At 42.7% G+C, this 22,958-nt stretch overlaps 1 protein-coding gene across 1 annotated transcript in view; it reads right to left on the bottom strand.

The window, feature by feature from the left end:
- The window catches only part of CPNE4 (copine 4), a 467,697-nt gene that overhangs the window by 24,871 nt on the left and 419,868 nt on the right, over nt 1–22,958 (bottom strand). Inside the window, exons 8-11 of the mRNA XM_087430567.1 lie at nt 21,644–21,742; nt 15,787–15,873; nt 12,958–13,017; nt 2,156–2,289 (exon numbers count right to left, since the gene is read on the bottom strand). Of these exons, the coding sequence (XP_087286693.1) occupies nt 2,156–2,289; nt 12,958–13,017; nt 15,787–15,873; nt 21,644–21,742 (380 nt within the window). The remainder of the gene's footprint in view (nt 1–2,155; nt 2,290–12,957; nt 13,018–15,786; nt 15,874–21,643; nt 21,743–22,958) is intronic.

Raw genomic sequence — 22,958 nt, 5'->3', positions numbered from 1 at the left:
ATTGTATGACATATATATTAAATGCTTTTACCTACTTTATCTTTTTTATGGGCAGTTCAAGAATTTAAAAATTATTAAGAATTGTGAAGATATTCCTTCCCTTCTTTCTTATCTTTTATGTACACATTATTATACTAGATTATTTGTGTATGTGTGTGTGTTAGAAGGGAGAGAATTACTATTGTGGTGTCTTGGGGAAGTTTGGAGAAGTTTGACAGTGGAAATGCAATTGGTCAGTCTTTTCTTTCCTTGGTAGAAATATCCATATGACATAAACCTCTTTAGGAATCCTCCGGGTATTTGGGCCTAAAGAAATCAGAGCTGAAATTCAAGTTATTGTCAGAGTCAATATCTCAAGGTTAAGTATAAGAAGTACCACTTCAACAAGGTAATTTAAAATGCTATTGCCCTCTGTTCTCAAGATAGAGGAGGGGATGTGTCAGCAAGGGCCTGAGTGTTCAAATCTCTTTGATTTTATTGGACTTGTTCATTCATTCGCCAACTGCCCTCACGCCCATTTGAGTTACTGGCCCTGATCAAGCTGAATCCAGAGACTCACCAGCAAGAAGGACACTGATGGGACCTTTCCTGTTACCTGTCCTGTTGTTTTCTCTGTACATTCTGATCACTAGGTTGTATCATTCCCCACGGTGCCTGGGGTAACAGGTTTTTAATACGGTTATTACCAATTTTGAGACTACCAAGAACAGAAACCATGCTGTCTCATAAAATTTCTCTGAAACTGGAGGATAAAGTCACTTTCTTTATTTTCCGGGTTTAAAAGGTCAGTCAGTTAGTTGCTGCTCATTACTACCTAGCCTTGTTTTATGACTACAACAGGGGGTCAGCTGAGATTTACCCCTATTTATATTTACATTGGCTCTACTTCAAAAAGCCTTCTTGAACAAATATGTGAACAACGGCACATCAATCTGGAAGTACTGGAAAGGTAGAAAAAATTCAGCTGAATGCAATTGATGTAAATCGCTTCTTACAGGGAATTCTCTGGGTGGGAAAGGTCAATATTTACCATCAAGTAAAAACAAATATAATACTGATCTCATCTCAAAATCATGTTTTCTATATACACATATACAAACACACACACACACTTGCATAGGCACACACACACGTGCACATGGGCAGACACACATTCTTTGCTAAAGTGACCAATAGCTTTTCAGGTAGGTGAAACACAGCGATTATGAGCTTAGGCTGTGGAATGAGATAGATCTGGATTCAAATCCTGCCTCTGGCTGTGTGACAGTGAACAGATTACTTAACCCCCCTGCATAGTTTCCATAGTTTCCCTCTTCTGTTAAACAATACTTACTACATAAGGGTTAATGTGATGATTAGATGCAATAAGGTTCAATAAACCAGTGCTTAAACACCAAAGTGCACACAAAGCATCTGGGAATCCTGTTAAAATGCAGATTCTGATTCAGTAGGTCTGGAATGGAGCTTGAGATGCTAAGTTCTCAGGTGATGCTATGCTGCTAGTCCATGGGCCAAACTTTGAATAGCAAGGCATATACTAAAACTTTGCAAAATGAAAACCAAAATTGCAACCCAGCGGTCTTTCAAGCTAATTAAGAGAAGAAAGCTGGGGGCCGGCCCTGTGGCTTAGGGGTTAAGTGCGCGTGCTCCGCTACTGGCGGCCCGGGTTCGGATCCCGGGCGCGCACCGACGCACTGCTTCTCTGGCCATGGTGAGGCTGCGTCCCACATACAGAAACTAGAAGGATGTGCAATTATGACATACAACTATCTACTGGGGCTTTGGGGAAAATAAAGGAGGAGGATTGGCAGTGGATGTTAGCTTAGAGCCCATCTTCCTCAGCAAAAAGAGGAGGATTAGCATGGATGTTAGCTCAGGGCTGATTTTCCTCACCAAAAAAAAAAAATAAATAAATAAAAGAGAAGAAAGTTGAGAGAGGCTTTTTTTTGGTGACCAAGGTGAGCATGGCATGACCTCACTTTCTCTAGGTGAGGAGAGGATAAAACATTTGGGGCGAGTTTTTATTCTGTTCCTTCATGAGCCTCCACATGAGGAGATGCTAGACTTAATTTCCATTCTTCTGCCAGGGATCAGCCAGAAACCATCAGAACCCACCAAGACATGATAAGGCCAGAGCCGACCGGAAGTCTCATACCTGTCGTAGTCTTGGCAAATCTCCCCCACAGCCACCAAGGCCTTCAGGTACTCATTGGGTTGGTAAGGGTGGATGTAGTGCAGGGAACAGCTGTTCCTGGGGTCCCCATTTGAGGCAGTGAAATCTATTGCTACCTGGAAGAGAAGATAGGAGAAGGGGTGGATTTAAAGTGAATGCATCCTGTAGGAATTGTGATCAGCTTTGAGAAAGAAATGGCTGAGATGGAAAAAAGCAGCATGTTACATAATCTGCCAATAAGGAAAGTTAGAGAAGAAATTAATTAGTTTCAGAAATTAGTTATTAATTTGGTTAAGGCCATTTCTGTAGTCTTCAATCTCCCTTTCCCCTAATACCCCCTCTTCTCCCTGTCCAAAATGGAACTTGAGATTAACATATACGTCAGGAAGCCCAGCCACTGCTGGTCTACATCACCAGGCAGCTAATCTAAGTAAAATATCACAATTCACTAAGAAAAGACTTCCACGCTCTCCAGGCCAGACAATTCCACCTCTGAGGCACAGGCAAAAATCCCTTAAAGCTAAATTCTGTGTTAAAGATGCAGTCTATATAAGAAAGCCGTTGTCATATTTTCATGAATGGCCAGTTGCAGAGAGCTGTGTCGAAGTGGTTATAATCAATTTTCTTCAAGAAGTAGCTCCATGTAAGGCATTCAGCTTTTGGTTCCCATTTACGTAAGAACTCCTGCCTATAACAAAGAAGGTGTCTAAATTCTACAGCATTATGGGTGGGAAGTAGAGAAGGGAAACCTCTATCTTGCCACCAAGTAGTCATTATCCTTGAACTTAAATTTTTTCTGACCCCGAACGTCATCATCATCTAAATAAAAGTTGACATGCAACGTTTCTTAACAACAACAACAACAAAATGCTTAAGCCTGGAGGGTGCTGAAATGAGAAGGAACATTTCTTCTAATTTCCAACATCATTACCATTTAAGTAAACGTTAACCCAGCAAACACCTCTTGAAAAAAATGTGTAAGCTTAAGGGTGGGGAGGGGAGACGGAGGGATTAAAATGAAAGGAGTTGTAGGGAAAGAAAGAAATTGTTCGTGTTGCATCTTTCCTTTCTCTTTGGGATTCAGCAGAATCCACTCACTGGCTTACTAATGACAGAAAGGCTCTATTTTCTCATAAGATCTTGTGGATGGGAAATGTTATTTTTACAATATTTGGCAAAATTCCCTTAAAACAAATAACTGGAATGTCCCCTTGGATTTATTAAGGTGGGAAGTTACTTCTGCAAGAACAGAGAAAAGGTATCATGAAGGATCAGCCTATAAGAGTAAAATTGACAGGTAAAAAGTGTAACCCACGTCTTCTGTTGTAACCCTGCAATAGAATCGAAGTAACTAGAACACAAAAAGCAATAGGCTAACAGTAATTTACTTACAACCTCTCTTTTTTCCTTTCATAAAGTTATTTTTTCATCAGTGCTTTTTTTCCTCACCCCTCCGTAGGACTATGTTGAAAATAAATCTAAGCAGGATTCAAAATCTATTCTCAGAATACCTAGATGTTTTCAACAAGGGAGTGCCAACTGATAAAATGCTAGTACTAACAGTGTTTCCAAAGGAAAGGTCATGTGGAGAAAATTTGCACAGTATTTCCCTTACCCTTAGAAGACCTCACTTCGGATAACAAAGAGAAGAAGAGAGGAGTAACCTTTATTAAAACCCTACTCTGTGTCAGACACTGCGCTAACTGCTGTACAGGCATTATGTTATTTTATTTTCATAAAAACTCTGGGAGGTAGAGATTATTATTCTTTTTTATTGATGAAGATCCTGATGCCCAAAGGTGATGACGGGCACACAGGTCATAGAGGATGGAGCTGGGTTTAAACCCAAGTCTATATGGCCTCAGAGACTCTGTTCCCCCATTATACCATTATACACCCAAGAGAACATGCAAGTCTGTGACCAACATATCAAGACGTCTCATGGGTATGTTTTATTCCTATGGAGAATGGGAGGGATTTGGCCTGGAGGAAGAGAGACTAGCCAGGAGACAACTACAGTAATTTAGGAGAGAAGAATGGCCTTGAATGAACAGCTTTTTATGACCAAAGCAGTTGTAAAGGGTAGGAAAAGGGCAATTCCAGTGTGTGTGTGTGTGTGTGTGTGTGTGCATGCATGTGCACATATGAGTACACAACAGTGGGAGAATGAGTCACTGAGGATGACTGGAGGTGATCTAAAAGAACCAGTTAAATCAAGTATCTTCTGAGGTAAATTTCAGCCTGAAGGTGAAAGCCAGTCCACCAGAAAAAAGAGAGGATAGGTGAAGGATCTTTTAATCGAGGACTGTGATGAGAAGCTACTTTGTGTGTGTGGCAGGGGCTACATGTATTTTGTGAACAAAAAGGAGATGTAAATCACTCCAGGACCCACCTTTGGGGCCCCAACCAGGGATCCAAATACATGCAGATAATTCCTGGAAAACTTCTCCTCACTTAAGCACTCAAGAGGTGCTTGAGAGACAGTGTTTGAAGAACTCATACATCTAGGGCCTCCTGGGTTTACTAAGCTCAAACACACAGGGCCGCCATTCTCAGCCTTTTTGTCCTGACATGACACACTTAACGGATAATGGCACCTTGCGCGTGTGTACATAGTGTTTAAAAGGTAAAAACAGTGCTGGGAAGGCCAGCTTTAAAGCCACCTCTTTCTCTCCTACTGAAGAAAGCATTTAGAACTCTAGAAAATTCTAGAGAATGCGAGAATGTTGTTTTGGAGATAACCTTGATTCTGCTCTAATTGATCTAAAATGCAAATCATTGGCAGGTGTTGATACTTTATTGCCAATAACGGGTACCTACGGCTTACCTCGCTTCTCTTCATGGTGCCCTTCATCCTGGATCACCACACACCTCTACCTGTGCTTCTTGATACTGCATATGGCACCTATCCCATGTGCTGTTTACCTGACCAAGTGTCAAGGGTATTCTGTGATGACAGAACATGCTGGTGTCTTAATATAAAACCAGAGACTGAAATCAGACCAGAGGGAAAACCTCCATAAAGAAAAATGACAACTCAAGAAACATAGTTGTCTTTCTTATCCTTCCCATGTATAGACAAGATCCTCCAAGCATGCAGACACCAAGTGGCAGCACCTGAGCCCTGGATGAGTATGTTGCAGTATTGGGAGAAATGCATGCAGTGTCTGGATGAGCATACATGGATTTTGGCAACAATGTATTTTAAAATAAAAAAAACATCACGCAGCTGGGACTAGGGTAACACAAAAAAGGTGACTAGGGCATGAACTGGAGAAGGCATTCATTCTCAGCTGACCCCACACTTGCACGATCCTGAGAGTGAGTGCCTCCTGAAATTTTGCACCCTAGGTGCCTCTCTTGCCTCACCCTCATCCTGGCCCTGCTACGTCATTTCATTTCTATCAACTCTTCATCCTCAGGCTTGGAATAACTCCCTTATGCTTAACAAACTAGGGTGGGGCAGAGATGATGGCGAGAAGAGGATTGTGATTGAAGATATTAAGGATAGAAAATGAACAGGATTTGGTGACTGATTGAATGTGGAGCTGGATGCCAGTTAAGTAAGGGAGTGGCCAGACTTCTTTGGGGATGAAGGAGATTACATCTCCTGGTGGAACAACCCGAACACCAGCGTCAGAAGGCTGGTGTTGGACTGCCTGTTCTTGGTGATGCCGTATAGAGATACAAACATGCCTGATGGAAATTTTACTTTTTTTCTGCAGGCAGAACTCTGAGATTTCCACTTTTCCCATGGGGACAGCCCCCGTGTCTGTGACAACCACAGAGGCTATTCCAGCTCAGGAGATTCTGATATAACTTTGGAGAAGGGTATGAACTTAAAGATTATCTGATAAAAAAGGAAATAAACCAATGATCCTTACCACCTACCCCTTTCTGTAGTTTCCAGTGCTTATAACATAAATATTTTATCATTTGGCTAGACAGCAATGGCTAGTCTTAAGCACATGGCAGCTAAGATTTTTTTCCCCAGGCAACTGATGGAAAAGTCTTTCTCAAGTTTCCCAGATGCAGCTGGAGATAAAATATCTATCTTCAGGAGGTGGCCTTCTACCAAGAATTCTCTGTGCTCTTTAAGTTAGCATTAGGGGAAAGAGAACAGAGTGAAAGGTTAGGTTTATTTTAAAAAGCAACAGGGAGGCAGTGAAAGATGGAATTAAGTTGAGAAATAAAAGCAGGAAAATGACTGAAAAATGCCAGTGTGTGGATATGGCTACTGACGCCTGGTTTCCTGAAGGCCTGTGGGCTGGCAGAGCTGCCACATTTTCATTGTCTGATATGAAGCATTTATGAAAGCCTGTGGTTCTGCTGTGCGCTCCACTCCGCTCAGCGGGCAGCCGGGGATCAGGCGCCTGCCTGCCAGTTGCTCTCCACTTCTGCCGAGGAGGCCTCTCTCATCATCCAGCAGAGCTGCTCCACAGCTCTGCGAAACCTCGTGAGGTAAAACTGCAAAATGCTCCCTCCATGCCACCCAGTCCCCAGTGCGCTTCGCTGCTTGCCAGAAAAGGCTGGAAGGGAATGATGAGCACCTTTCTTTGGACATTTGTAGCTTCTTACACGAAACGAGCCCACGCCTCAGATCCCTTCCCTGCCTGTGATCAGTGGGCCATTCGGGAGCCTCCTGGACGCTTTCTAAGGGAAAGCTGCTGTGAACCAACTTCTGGGTGGCTGCCTAATCTCCCTGCAGTCAACCTGCAGTCAACCTTTGTGGTATCACCTGCTGGGCCAGTTGTTTTGTTTTTTTTCAGATCTGTATACAATTTGGACCTATACAACAAGCCTTGTAGGTGGAGATACTATTTAGTCGGGATCATTTCTTAAATGATAGGTTAAATTCTTGGGCTTTTCTATTTCCTCAAAACTCCATAGGGGGCAAAGAAATAGGAACCTAGACTAGATGGAAAAGACCCCTGAGGTGACCTGGTTCATGTCCTGGAAATTGCAAAGCGCTCCCCTCCTCAACCCAGAGCTCATTCTTATTTCTCCGAAGCCCACACCAGAGTCCGTCAGTGTTTAATCCAGGATATAAAGTAAAGATTTAAAACCTAAACTGGGACACACTGTGGACATAGGATGCCCTAAATGTGTTAGGGTCAGAAAATATTTCCTGAGACAACCTTTACTAGGTGACTTTTGTTTTTAGGCTTGAAGGTTAATCTGGGAGAAGCCACATTCAGCTTATTAGATTATAGCACATTATATTGTTAAAATGTAGACGACAAAGTCAGAGATAAAAGAAATCAATACCATCTTTAATTTTTAAAAACGACAAATAATAAAAATTATCATCTGAAAATAATAAGAAAAAAGGTTTTTTTGGTCACGTGGACTACTTGGGAATCTGACACAAGATCTACATCCTGTCATTGGAAAATGCACACACCCAATTCTGCACACAATTTTGGGAGGTCAAGGATGCCCCTGAAGACAATCCTTGTTCCTCAGGGATTCCACTAGCCTAGTGAGTCATATTTTCTTTTTCTTTTCCTTTCTAGTTATTGTTTATATATATAAAAATATATAAAATAATATAAAAATTATATATAGGACATATATACTTTTTACATACTTGTAATAATCATAGGGTAGCTCTGCTTTACATTATTTATATTCTTTTTTTTTCACTTAGCACTATGTCATAAATATGTCCTCATGTCATTATAATTTTGATTTAAAATGGCTTTGGGCCCACCCGGTGGTGCAAGCGGCTAAGTGCGCGCCCTCTGCTGCCGTGGCCTGGGGTTCGCCGGTTCAGATCCCGGGTGCGCACTGACACACCGCTTGGCAAACCATGCTGTGGCGGTGTCCCATATAAAGTAGAGGAAGATGGGCATGGATGTTAGCCCAGGGCCAGTCTTCCTCAGCAAAAAAAAAAAAAAGAGGAGGATTGGCAGATGTTAGCTCAGGGCTGATCTTCCTCACAAAAAAAATAAATAAATAAAATAAAATGGCTTTATCATAGTCCACTTAAATGAAGTACTGTAATTTACATAGCCATTGCCATTATCTTATTGTTGGACATTTAAGTTGCTTGCAACTTGTCTCTGTGTAAATCTGTTTTACAATGAACATTTTTGTGCATCTGGAAAAGTAATAACTTTCAATGGAAACATTTAATTCTTCTATCATTTTCTTTCCAAATACCTTATGGTGTTTGCCTCTTCTATGCTGTCTATAACTTTGTATTTTGTCTGTGAAATTTTAGTATCTGGTTTTATTTTTAGCTGCTGTGTCATGTGCCAAACATACTGAACTCAATCTCTCTCCCCGTAGTCTCTCTGTCACCTCCACCCACCTCCTCCAAGACTGCGATGCGACAGTTGCTCTAGAATTCTCATGACTTGAGGATTCACATGAAGAACAAGAATTATCCTCAAGGGCATTCTTGACCTCCCAAAACTGTGTGCATAATTGGGTGTGTGCATTTCTGATGAGAGGATATAGACCTTGTATCAGATTCTCAAGTGGTCCATGCGACCAAAAAAGAATAAGAGTCATTGATTAGGGATCTTATTAGCATCATTTATCTCTTTCTCTCCACTGGGCCTTCTCCTCTGCTTATGGTCAGATTCTAGCCTGAAACTTTCCCTCTTTGAATCCTCAAGTGGCCATCCTCCTTTTCCCCTCTTGCCTTCCCTTTGCTGTCAACCTTCTTGAATGAATAGTTATACCTGCTGTGTTCACTTCCTTACTTTCTGTTTACACCCTAACTCTGGGTTCCCCCTGTCTCATTCTGCTGAAATTGCTCTTTCGAAGATGATCTATGCCTAGTCATCACAAAGCCCAGTCAATGTTTTTTATTCTTCACCCTCTGATTTCTCTTTGGCACACGGCATTATCGCCTTTGATCTTGTAACTTTCTCCTCCTCATCATTTGAGTCACTGCCTCCTCCTGGATCTCTTCCTCTGACATCTCTTCTCTTACTGCTCGCCCCTCTTTCCCCTGCTGCCAAATAGAAGTCTTCTACAATTTTCTGTCACCAGGTCCCTTTTCTTTCTGTATTCTTCTCTTTGGCCATCTCATCCAGAATCATATATGTGCAGCCTCCACTTGTCTCCTGAAACCTAGGTCCTTATTTGTAAGTGCCATCTCCACTGGGATATTGGAAAGTACCTCTAACCTGTCCAAAAGCAAATTCATCATTGTGTCCGGAAGCTCCTCTTGATTTCCATATTTCTGTGAATATTACCACCATGCCTTGTCAGTCAGGCACAAAAGATTTGAGGCCTCCTGGACTCCTCATTCTCCCTTGCTTTCCATCTCCTCATTGGAGTGTAGGCTAAGGCTTACTGGCTCCCTTTCCACCATGCCTCTTCCTACTGCTGCCCCGCTAGCTTAGCCTCTTACTACCTGTCACCAGGACTGTTGCAGTGGGCTTTAATCTCTTCTTGCTTCACCTGTCCGAGTCCCCTCACCACCATCAGTACCTTCACCAAACACTGCCCGATTTACTTGCCTAAAGCATGTGCCTGATTGCTTCAATGTCTTGCTCAAGATTCTTTTGAACATTCCCTTATCCATCAAATTACCTCAAAATTCAAAGCTTCAAGTTCTTAATCCAAACTATTTCCCAAACACTCCGCTAAATATATCCTGTTTACTCATATTAAGCCAAGCAAGGTTTCGGTATCTATCATTAGAATGTATGGATGCATAAACATTTAAAAGTTCATAGGAGTGCTTTTCAAAGCAAAAACCTAGTATCATATGTATTCATCCAATTTCCTCTTTTCCCTAAACCTTACCTCCCCTTGAAAGTTTAGGGTTCAACCCATTGTAATTCAACAAAAGTATTTGGAGCACCTAACATATATCAGCCTAGCACCTGAGGGGAAAGATGCTCCACTTCTGACATTCTTAAGGTTGAACCAGAAGCACCAGGCACCTGTGGAAGGTGCAAAAGCTTTCTCCTCACCTTTGTTTGTAATGTGTATTGGTCAGAGTCTTGAAAGGAAGCAAATGGTCCACTCAAAAGAGATGATTGAGGAGAGTTTAGTAAAAGGACAATTCAAAAAGGTTAAGGAAGACTAAAAAGGGTAGAGAGGAGCAGTTATCAGAACTTAGTAAGAGTACCATCTGCAGGACAGGGCACCTGACAGGAACTGTGGCCTTCTGTAGAGGGGCATGGTCACTGCCAAACCACAGCCTGGCAGGTAGAGAGCTGAGGGAATAAATGCCCCGACTTCTCTCTCCTCCCATTCTTTGATCTCTGGTTGGTGCTTCCCACCGGTCAAACCTGACCCAAATCCACGATTAGGAGAGCCTGGCTAGTGCATTCACAAAGGTTGGCCTCCTGGAGCATAGAGGGGAGAGGTAGGGAGGGTGAAAAGTGGAGGAAACATCCAGAACTTAATTTCACTGCTGTCTCCTGAAGGTCTGTCTCCAGGGAGACAGAAAGTCCATCTTGGCTAAGCTGCTAGCCTTGCTCAGGAGCCATGGGTCATCTTATGTGCCAATGGGAGTTTTTGCTTCTCTAGCTCAAAGGTGGAATTACTGCCACCTTTTTTTTCCCTCTCTCTCTGCTCTATCTATCTCCATGCCAGGAAGCTCTCTTCTCCTGAGTTCTCATTCCTCTGTTACTTTCCTTTCATGTTGCCAGATGGTTTCAATAAAATTACTGGGCAGATAATAAACACTTATAGGCCAAATTAAATAAGATAGGTTAATTTTTATTAACAGTTTGCATTAGAGCTTATAATTTACATTAGATTGCACTGCTTGAGCAATAAGAAATTAATAACGAGAAAGCTGACTTAATTTTGGAGGAAAATGATATTGAAGTGACTGGTATGAGTTCTTTAATAGAAAGCTCAAAATAGAACACCTAGCAACCTTCTTCTGCGTCCCCAGCCTAAAGCCTTACAGGAGGAGGGGTTTTGTGGCAGGCACTACTGATGGCCCGTCCCTTTCCCCTCAGCATTTATCTCATTCTCCTCTTTTCAATCCTTGCTCCAGACTGCTCTGCCCCATCACACCCACCATAGGTCCACCAGTTGACACTGGAGAGGCTGAGAAGCTGGGACTGGGGAGGTGGTGATGAGAACCACTAAGGTGGTACCTCCCAGTTGGGGAGGGTCAGCAAAAGTGAGAAAAGAGGGGAGAACAAAGTTGAGAGGGCAATCCGTCTGTCGGGCAGGCCACACGGGCCTCTGTGAGTCAGGATGTGGAGCTGGGATCCCTGTGGGGTTACACTTGTAGTTTTCATGGGGGTTGATTCTTTGCAGCACAACTCCAAGGGCAAAGAAAGCCCTTGAAGGTTGAATAAAGAGTTGTTCAAGAGCATGTGATCTATAGAATCTAAAACAGACCCGAATCAATAGAGCTTTCCCTTGAAAACCTATAAATAGTTTCCTGAAATCACTCCTTTGCCTAAGATCTTGGGACACTATTTCCAGTAGCTCTCCTTTATGACATTGCTGGCTTCTCTACTTCCATTTGCATTCACCCAGAGGAACAGTGAGCCCATAGGACAGCTAGAGTTAGGTGTGTGTGCTCTCAATGAGCATGTTTGCTACCTTCTTTATGTGCCAGTGTGCATGGAGGAGGGCTGGGTGGGTGAGTCTTTACAGAACCTTAGACTTTAAAGAAATGACCAAATTCTATAATTAACTCATAAAAATTCAGGAGTAAATGAACAATGCCCTGAGTTTAGGAGGGACATAGGTAGACCCCTCTGAGATGAGAGCAGAGGACAAGCCTCTAGCTAAGGAGAGGTTGGCCTATTAAACAACCCTTTATCTCATCCTTTTGGGACTCCCCCTTTTAGTCCTTTAGTATCACCACTCCTGGTCCAAGAATACTCTCTTAGGCTCAAACCTAGGCAAAAAAATTAAACCCATTTTCCTTGCCTTTCTCACATGACTGGGCCAGTTTGGGGAGCTAAACAGGCCTGAGCGTCTTGAGTACATTTCTGGAAGATGAGGAACAAATACTGCACAGATTATGTTTCTCTTGTTTGCATCCATGTTGCTTTCCCATAGGTTTTATCAGGTCTATCTCTTGCCATCTGGGGATTCTCTTCCTGGAGGGCACCTAGGAGAATTTTGAATATTAAGCCACTGAAAGAAAGTTGTTCAGGGCAGATGGACTCACAACCTTGGTCTACCTGTGCACTTTAAAAAGACCCAGCCCACCCACCCAAACACATACTAGGAGTGTGTAAATCCCAGGGGCTCACAGATTACATCTGGGAGATGATCCTAAATCCACACACCGAGTCTAGACACTCACTCTATTTCTCAATCTGGATTTCAGCCTGGTTGTCTAGTCTTTTGGAACTCATTTTCATTGCCTGATGAAGCATTTGGATGGCTTATTCTTGGCACTGACCATTGAGCATGACATTGGGGCTTGTGTTCTGGCCACATGAATACCACCAAGGCATGTGCCTTGGCCCAGTGGGACTTGCTAGCATGGTTCACTTCTTCTCATCCCTCTCACCAGGTGATGGGACCTGGCAATCTGCTCACTGCCTCATGCTTCATATAGTTACTGAAAAAATGGGAAGCAGTTGGATGGTTCTCCAAACCACCTGCGGTTGAGTGGCATGAGTTTCCTGATATGATGCCAACAACCATACCCACTGGAGAAAACATAAGTATGAACTCATTTTAAAAACACGATATCATATAATATTTCATTGATGAGACTTAAACAAAGCTGACCCAGGGTTTTAATAGACTTTTGTCTCTTTGTGCCCCCAACCCAGCACCATTCCCCACACCTTGCTCCCTGAATAAGAACAAACGTGGAAACAACTTACTGTAAACTGGATTTGGCAGCCACCCATGATGTAATCCAAGAAAGAATGCATCTTGTGGATCTGCATAGGAGGAGGAGAGGAAATGGTTTTAGTAACAGCATGATTTGTTTCCATACAGATTGAAGGCCTAAACTTTGGGGTTAGGCTGCCTAACTAGAGGAAAGAGCAGGGAGAGGTCTTTGGTAAAAGATGGGTCAGTTGATTTTGTTTCGTGAAGGGAGAGAAAGAAAGCATGCTCAATTCAGACGGCCTGTGAGGGCTGCAAATATTGCCCCTACTCCCCTCTCTTTTGGTTTATGCATGATTTTAATCAGCCTCTGCCTCTGGGGTGAGACTAACACTATATTTTCAAGGGTCACCACTGTTTTGAAATCAATAAAGTCTCATACTTGGCTTCAGTCTTGCTCCCCGTGTCTAAGGCCCAGTCCTGGAAACATTCTTAAAACCACAAGTAATCTTGATTGGCAGCATCAAAAGCACAATTGCCTGAGAAGGCCTTTACAGTGAGTGTTCAGTTAGGTAGATCCCTCCCATGCCATGAACAACAATGACTAACATTTATGGAGCACTTACCGTATTCCAGGCACTTAACATCCGTTATTTCATTTAATTCTTAGAACAACCCTATGAAAGTGGTACTATTTTTATTATTGTGCCCATTTTATAGATGAGGAAGCTGAGGCTAAGCTCACTTATCTAGCAGATGGTGGAGGTGGGAGTCGAACGGTGGCAGTCTGGACTGCATAGTCCACCCTTTCAACCTCTATGTTGGAAGTCGGCATGGTCCCTGCTTTCTGCCCAACCACCATAGCCTGTGTTCTCATGTGCCTTACTGGTTTCTGGTCTTAATTTCTGCCTCTTTATGATTTACTGCTTGACCCTTGGTGATATTCATCTATGCATTTATTTAACAAGGACTTATTGAGCCCCCACTCTGCACTAGATGCTAGGGATATAGTGATGAGAAAACAGACATGGTACTTGCAGTCATAGAGCTGTTTTGATCTTTTTACCTGGACAAACACTAACTGTGATTTTTGACCCTCACTTGTCAGATTCCATCTGATGCTCAGGGCAACTTCTCAGAGACTGACCCACAAAATCCTGTGTTGGTGTCCCTAGGTACCACCTCCAGGTGACACACATCATTGGCAGACTTTTCTCAGAGCTGATGCTCACTTGGCCCTCTGAATAGTGCCTGTTCCTGGCTTCCTTATGGCAATGCTTTTCCTGAGAGTTGGGACACATACTATTGTCTGTGTATCAAGAAATTGAGAACTTGGAAATGAGTTTAATAACACTGGCCTCTGAACGCTGACCTGTAAGACCAACTTGTGGAGGATCAAAGCAGATATATGCACAGTCACCTTCAGGAGATAGACAACCATCAAATTGGTTCATCTAGATCTTTTCTCCTGCCTCTCAGGGATGGTCACATGACTCTGTTGAATGTACCTGGGATTTGATTTGCATAGGTAGATAAGAAGACCAGAGACAACTGCCTTTGAAAGAAGAGTTTATTACTCACAGTTCCCTGAAGGATAGGAGGAATGTCACACCATGCAGGGGGCCACACGGGGAAGCACGAGGGTCAGTCAGGAGGCAGAAGGAGTGAGAGGAAAGAGTGGGCAAAAAAGTCTTTCTTGTGGTTTTTTGGGGGAAGGAATGAGTGAGGCAGGCAAGCAGCTAAGCAGGTTCAGGACTGGATAGTTTGAATAATTTTGGCAGGCTCTGGGATATAGCGGTGGTCTCTAATTGTCTGAAGCCTGGCTTTGGGGTGATACAGGGCAGCGGGAATATTGGCTGAGTGTGTGAGAATAAAGGAGGTGGTTGGGAGCACAGGCTCTGGATTGGTTGGTCCACATATCAAAGGCAGGCTTGCAGGCAAGTTGTTTGCTATCTCTAGGAATTAGCTAACCCTGGAAGGGGCAGATGTCAGAGCATCATAAAATATAGAAAATAAAAGACATGATTAATACAATGACCCCAGATGGCCAATCATAATACATCATCCCTTAGTCCCAGTGATTGGTTCAAGGGGTTGGCATGTGACCCAAACCAGACCAATCAGTCTTTTCCTTTACTCTCTTGTTATGTAAGGATGTGTTCCTACAGCTCTTGGCAGCCATAGAGAGGCCAATCTGGGAGGAGGAACCTGACATATGTATAGAGAAACTGGATGGCATTTAAGTCCTATATGGTGGAGTCAGACAGACATCAGTGAAAATCTCAGCTCTTAAACTTACCACTTGTGCAACTTTGAGTTGGTTACATTATCTCATTTGAAAGTAGAAATGTCAGGGGTTTGATAAGAATTAAATAGAGTTTATTACAGTTTCTCTCAATAGTAAGTACTCAGCCAGTGGTAGAATTATTCTCAAATGTGATTTAAGAGGTTAATTTTTAATCTTCCCACATTGTCTTGTTTTCATGGTACCCTTTCAGCATGGGTGCGGTGCCACATACAAATCACTGAACACTGTGACAGGCACATCGTAGATGCTCTAGAAGTGTTGGTTTCCTCCTCTGGGGATCTCCCTCTGGTGCGGCCCTGGGCAGAGAAGAGACTCACCTGTGACCAGAACTCTCCTATCTTTGGGGGCAAGACTGTCCTTGTGGAGGAGATGGTGGCATTGGGCCACTACAGCTTTAAGACCACCCATGCTTACATATCTCCTTGTATATCCATTCATACATTGACATTCTGATTTTTATTTTAAAAAAGATCACATCTCTTTGACAGTCTCTCCCTCTGACCACACAACCTGAACTCTTCCTCTCAGACATCCCTAGTTTCATACTCCTGGAAGAGAGGGGCTATGTACATACCTTGCACTGATTCAAAATCACAATGCCTGAGTTCTTGTAATTCTTCTTCTTGGCTTTGTACTTGGGGTTGATGCACTCCCACTGCACCTGCAACAAGAAGGGTTATAGCATGAGAGTCTGCTCAAGAAGAAATGGGGTCATTCAATGAGGCCAAGCCCCTGGGCACTGCTGCAGTTGGACCTGAGGGTTGATAAATGGTCTTTAGGTGGTAACCCTTGCATCTCGAGGGGCAGTAAGGAGGAGTGGTTGAGAATGAGGCTCTGCTATGAGACTGCCTAGTTTGAATCCCAGTTCCTCCGCTTCCCAGTGGTGTGACCTTTGGCAAATTACTGGATTCCTCTATGCCTTGGACATCTTCTTTATTAAATGGAGATTATAATTGTGTGTATCTCATAGGATTATTGTGAGGATTGAATAATTAACCCATGTAATACATTTGGAACACTGCCTGGAGCTTATAAATGTTACTATTAAAAGGGTCAAATCAAGCAGCAGAGGGAAGGAGAGATCTGCAGACACACAGTTGAGTGACCCAAGGGCTGAGTCTTAGTGCCTGGAAATTGACTTAAAAGCCAGGACAACTGAGGACTGTTGAATACTGGTTATGGGAAGTTAGTGGGGATAATGATGAGTTTACACAGAACTTGGGAACTAAAAGAATGGTTTGATACATGTCACACAGTGGCACAATAGATCTCCAAAGGGGCTTCTTTGAAGGATAGTATCAGAGCTGCAGGAGTAGCAGAAAACTGAGGAGGTAGCTGGGAGCTAAGGGGTTATCTATCTATCTAGGGGAACAGATCTCAATCTTTCCAGCCTACAGAAGACGTCATGGGACAAAATCAACTCTAAGTTAAACATCCATTAGTCATTGAATGTTCCTGCCCACCATCCTATGGGAGCTGGATCCTTGGATTTCCACTCAGGAGATAAATTTTCACTCTCTGATGATTAGAAGTGTCTGAAAACAAAGCAGTTTGTGAGGCAGATGTGAGTGGGGTAGACTGAGACAGAGTGGACCCCAATGACCCATTCCTCTCAATGTCCATGCATTTGTGTAGTTCCCTCCCACAAATGACTCTAAGCTTATTCATGTGACTTGTTTTGGCCAATGAGACATCAGCAGAAGTGATACAAGCAAAGGCTTGAAAAGTACCTATGCATTGGGGCCTGCCCGCCTCTTGCTTCTGGGAAGTTTTCACCACTGTGTAAAAAAGCTTGGCTGGCTCCTGGAGAATGAAAGAGCACACAGAGAAATGTCCCAGCTATCTCAGCTGCTGAGGCATAAATGCTTGAATGAGTTCAGGTGGCACCATGTGGAGCAGAGAAGCTGTCCCTGGTGAACTCAGCCTAAACTGTCAACTCAGAGAATTGTGAGTAATGATGTTTTCAGCCAGGAAGTTCTGAGGTAATTTGTTACTCAGCAACAGATAACAGATACAGTAGTTTATCATCACTGGGGAAGTTCTAGTAGGGACTGGATAGTCACATAAGAGTTTGGAAGAGAGGAATCCTGTACTGGTTAAGGGACCTCTAGGACTCCTTCCATAAAAGGAAAGAAAGGAAGGAAGGAGGGCAGGAAGGAAGGAAGGAAAAAAGAAGAAAAGAGTCAAAATTGAATCTGAAATCAGGAGATCCCCAGCCCTGTTTTTTTTTTTTTAAAGCCTAATCTTTCTACCGTCATGATGGTTGTCTATCTTTTCCTCTGAGGTTTTCTTCTAATTTGCTCTCCATGTGGGTAGTGCTTGATAATAGAGAATTCTAGCCTGTCTCAAAGTAGGTTTATTATTTTCAGACAAAGCATCCCAAGTCCCTCCCAAACCCATGAAAACTGAAATTGCGCTTTCCCCTAAAGCTTCCTCTGATATTACAGTATAAACAAGTAGCTTAGGGATTTGCCTAAAAATTGGAATGAAAAGATGCTAAAACTATCTGTGCTGATTCTTTTGTCATTTTCAATAACTGCTATTAACCTCAAGTTCTTAAATCAAGCAGGACATAACAAATGAAACTTTGAATAAGTTAGATTCCAAGTTCTATTAAGAATTATAATGATCATCCGTGAAGAGTCTCCTCATTTCCATCTCTGGCTAAGATGGGCCAGTAGCGGAGGATGGGTTGGCTCAGCCAGACAAGGGTTCCAAGGAAGCTGAATCAAAACCTGCAGGAACTTGAGGCCTTCGTGCCTGTTGGGTGGGAAGAGGGTGCTGATGACCCAGGCCACATATTCTGCATCTGTCCTGGGATAAAGTTGTCATGTAACTATGGGCTATGTGCTTACATCCACAATCCCATTTAACACTCCCCACAACCCATTTTTACAGATGAAAGATGAAGCTCAGAGAAGAGAGGCTCAGGTCATACAGGTGGTGACTGGTAGAGCTTGGATTCACATCACATCAGTCTCACCTCAAAGCCTGGCCTATTAACCACAATGCTTCCCCTGAAGAGGGTCTTGGAGGGCTCTCCTATTTGTTCTTGCAAGTTTCCCTTTTCACCACCTGAAACTTAGGAAGTTCATGAAGGCTACTCAAGAATAAATCAACATTAATCAAGAATTTACCTGGTACCTGCAGAACCATGACTCACACAGGAAGGAGTTTGAAAGATGACGTATTCTCTTTTTCTCTCCGATTCTACATACTGAGGTTCCTGAGGGTTCAAGCCTCCTCTATCCTCTTTTCTATCCCCTCTCCCTAAGAGTACTCACCCATTCTCTTGACTTTAAATACCCTCTTTGTTGATTGCTCCTAAAATATATCTCAGGCAAGCCTCTCCTCTGAGTGTCAGTTTCCCAAACCTGATTCTCGAACCTTCCCCACAAAATGGATCTCCCTGACACAAGACATCCTCTTCTCAGGAAATGGCACCAACAGTTATCCATCCTACTTGAGTCATCTGTTTCCTCCCTCCCTTTCCTCATCATATCCAATTCCTCAACAAACCTTGTAGCTCCTATCTCCAAAATATATCTTATATCTCTCCACTTCTCTCCATCTCCATTATCACCTTTTTAGTTCAAGTCATTATCACCTCTTGTCTTGCCCATTGTAGTGACCTCCTAACAGATTTCCCTGCCTCACTCTCTTGACTCTCTATAATTGATTACGTATATAGTAGCTAAAATAATCTTTTAAAAAATTAAAACCAATCTTGTAATTCTCTAGCCTAGATCCCTTTGCAGCACTGTCCAACAGAACTTTCTGCAATGATGGAAATAGTCTACACCTGCATCAACCAATATGGAAGGCACTAGCCACATGAAGCTACTGAGCACTTGAAATGTGGCTAATGTGACTGAGGAATTGAAATTTTAATTTAATGAAATTGAAATAGAAATAGTCACATGTAGCTAGTGTCTGCTGTCTTGGAGAACACAGCTTTAGTGTGCTCTCATCATATTTAGAAGAAAATCCAAACTCTTTCCTCTGAGCTATCAGAATCCACTTTTCCTGGCCTCTGCCTCTGTCTTTGACCACATCTCATGAATGGCTCCCTCTGTTCCAGATACACCAGTCTCTTGCAAGATCCTTAATCACACCAAGCACTTTCCTGACTCAGTACTTTGCAATGCTATTTCCTCTGCCTGAAATGCTTTTCCCTTAGTTGTTACATGGTTGGTTTCTTTTTATCTTTAAGGGCCCTCAACTTAAATGTCACCATTTCAGATGATCTCTTCTATACTACACCTTTATAACTTAATTGGTTCATTTTTTAATAGCATTTGTCACAAGCTGTAATTGCATTTTTATTTTTTGTTTACTTGATTCGTGTTTATATTTTACTCTGACACAGAGTCATGGCTTACCTGGCATCTGGCACAATGCCTGGCACTTAATAGGTGCTCCTCAATATATGCTAGTAGCATCAATAAATAAGAGAACAGTTCCCACAGTGCATATGTGCCAAAACAGGGGCTGAGTGGTTGAACCAAAATGTTTCTGGCATCTCAGTTACAGAAGAGTACAGTAGCTTCTGGTCCACTTCCTCAGTAGAACTGAAAGATTCACTTCTGTTTATTTGAAAGCATCAGCCTATGGCCTTCTTCAATTATGATATATGTTATCATCTTACTTTTATATCCTCTTAGGAGCCTAAAGAGGAAATATTTCCCATGTTTATTGATTTGGCTCTTTCTATTTGTAGAGGAGAGCAAGGCAAAACTTTGTAAAACTCTTTAGAACTCTCGTGGTGGTATCAATAACTGTCATTGATTTATTAGCTCAATAGGGCCTGGGCCTGTATATTCAATGGAGCAACAACTTCTCTGGCTATATTCCTTGTTATCTTGGGAGTGATTTTACTTATAGTTTAGTGTTGGCTTTAATTGTGGAAATTAAAATTATGCATGCCTACTCGTGGGTGACAGTCTCTGTGTGATTGACAAGTTTCTTGCGATGCTGGGTGTATAATGGAACATATAGTAGGTTTTGAGGGAGCTATGCAGAAAGCTGCTTTTGAAAGGTATGCATTCAAAGGTATGTATTCAATGAACAGTCTGGTTCAGATTAAGCTTCTAATTCTAAAGAATGTTAGTTTATTTCCATCTAGTCTGGCTACATCTTGACCTTACATCTAAAAGAAGAGATGTGAAAAATAACCCAGGACATCTTCTCTAATCAGCACTTCTGACCAGGCCAGGCACAGCGTCTTATCTCTAATGGAAAAGATCTTTCTCAAAGCCACTGAACACTCTGCTGTCACTCTTTTCTGCCCCACAGGGACAGTGGGCCCCAGAGTAAGAATGGTAGTATCCTGGTTTGAGTCCCCCCAGAAGCAAACCCTGAGGCAAGGATTTAAGTGTAAGTAGTTCATCAGGAAGCACCAGTAGAGGAGTGGGGAATTGAGATGGGGAAGCCACCAAAAAGGGGTACATTGTCAAGTCAATTACCACTGTGGGCCACCAGGGCTTATCCCTGCTGGGGAACTCTGGGAAACTGCATAGAACACACACTCAAGTTTTTCCACCTGAAGGGCAAGAGAGCTGGGGTATTTATACCCCAACTCCCATTAGTTATCTGTTGAGGGCTGCCCCCTGGAAGGTGTTAAATCTCCCCACCCACTTCCAGCCCACTGTGGGCATGGGTAGAACAGGCTCCAGCAGCCAGAAAAAGCCCTTGGGCAAAGAGATTCAGGTTCTGAAGCTGGAAGTTGGGCAGGTGAACAGTGAACAAGTAAGAGCAGAAGTGACATGGCTAGGGTCCAGATGACAACCACTCACTAACAAATTGATTATGAAAGTATGTGTGCCTGAGAGAAACACAGAGGAGGTTTAGGTTTCTGTGTGGTGCAATGAAATCCCTATGTGTCTCTGTGGTATGTGGTCGTATTTGGGTACATGTCTTGGTATCAAGTGTGTAAGAGTGAAACGGGGGAACTGGATGAAAATCTGGTACCCATAGTGAAAATTTGGAGGAATCAAATAATTTCTCCAAAGCATTAGATGTGCAATTAACATCACCGAGTCCTGGAAATGTGGAGCTGGAAAGAACATTAATACCAGTAGCAGATATTTGGGAAGTGCTAACTACATGCTAGGCACTCTGCTAAGTGCATACCGTGGATTATCTCCTTTAACATTCACAAAGTTCTGTTAGGCAGGTACAATTAACACCTTCATTTTTCAGTTGAGAAAACTGAGGCACGTGTCCAAGGCTACACAGCTAAAGAAAATTAAAAATATTCTCATTTAGCCTCTCCATTTTACTGATGGAGAAACTGCACTACACTGGGGCAGTGTCTTGTCCAATTGCTTTGGGTTGGGCTAGTACTAGAATCTAGGTACTCAGATTCCACCAAACTCCCTTCTCATCTAAGGATGCATCATGAGAGAAGTGTCTGGGGAAATTCCACATACCTGTTTCCCTTCCATTGCTCCTCTCATCTCCTTGAATGTTGAGGTGAATTCTCCAATGAAGTCGTGTTTGCCATTAGAGTCCCAGTCCCATACTATGCACTGCAAGAGAAAACAAGTTTTTTTTTTTTTTTTAATTAAGAATGCATCCACAGCAGCTGAAGCCAGTGTGAACTTTAGAAGGAAGAGTCAATGAAAGGTGATTGGTCTGGAACAAAAGCCTGGCCGTCTAGGATTGCAGCTTGTGGGATGTGGCACGCCTTTGGTTTCTACTGGCTTTACTTAGCCTTTTTGCCATGATCTCCAAGAAACCCTGAGAGGCAGCTATGACTAATAATTTGCTCATTTTTCAGATAAGGCCAGTAAGACTAGAAGGAGATAAGTGACTCATCAAAGGGACCATCTAGCGAATGAAAGCCTAGGATTTGAAGGCAAGTGTCCTGACTCCATATCCAGTGCTCTTTTCCCCATAGCAGAGAGCCTCCCTGGTTTACAGCTAGAATCAGATGCCTGAGTCCTTGCCTGTAGCTTCCACAATGGCAGCTTATGTTTAATGATTTGAATGGGATCATATTAATCACATTTCTTTTTTCTTTTTTTTCCTGAAGGCAAAAGAGCAATGCTAACAAAAATGACTAAGAAGGCAAAAAAGTGAGATCTTTGTATCCACATGAAAAATGGGTGGAAAATGGTGACAGATAAGTCACACTGGTAAATATCAGGCATCCATCACACGTAAGATGTGACCGTTCACTTCTAACAAGAGGGCTCCCTCTAACAATGTTAAGGCTAAGTTCTGATCTCCCAAGCAATGCTTTGTAGAGTGACTCAGATTCAATCAGCAGCCATTCCTCTGCTTGGTCTCACGTCCTTAGACGAAGAGGGAGTTCCCCATTTATGTCTAGGGTGGAGGTTGGACGAGGGTCTTGAGCTCTTTAGATATCACTTCTATATCTTAAGCAAGTGATTTGCTGTAAGGAAGCCCCAGACCTCAAATAAGATCAAGGCAGCAAAGGCGACCTTTTCCTCAGAGATTTTCCCTGGAATATTAGGGTTCAAAGAGGCAGCCTGGTCCTTCCTCAGGATGCAGAGTCCAGTGGTCAGTCCTGCCTGAAAAACCTGACTCGTAAATCTATGCTTTGATCCTGTGGGATGCCCAACAGACCTAAAATAAAATATGTCCAAAATAAAACATAAATTTTCCCCCTAAATTTATTCCTACTCATTTACTTTCTGTCATTGTAAATCGTACCAACACTCATCCAGTTGCTGCAGAGAGAAAACTAGACATCATTCCTGATCTTCCTCTCTCCCCTCA

This window comes from Ceratotherium simum, chromosome 5, assembly GCF_057802395.1.
Source record: "Ceratotherium simum simum isolate JZ-2026a chromosome 5, ASM5780239v1, whole genome shotgun sequence".
NCBI lineage: Eukaryota > Metazoa > Chordata > Mammalia > Perissodactyla > Rhinocerotidae > Ceratotherium > Ceratotherium simum.
The sequence above is the reverse complement of the archived record's forward strand: the minus strand, read 5'-3'. Positions and strand labels throughout refer to the sequence as shown.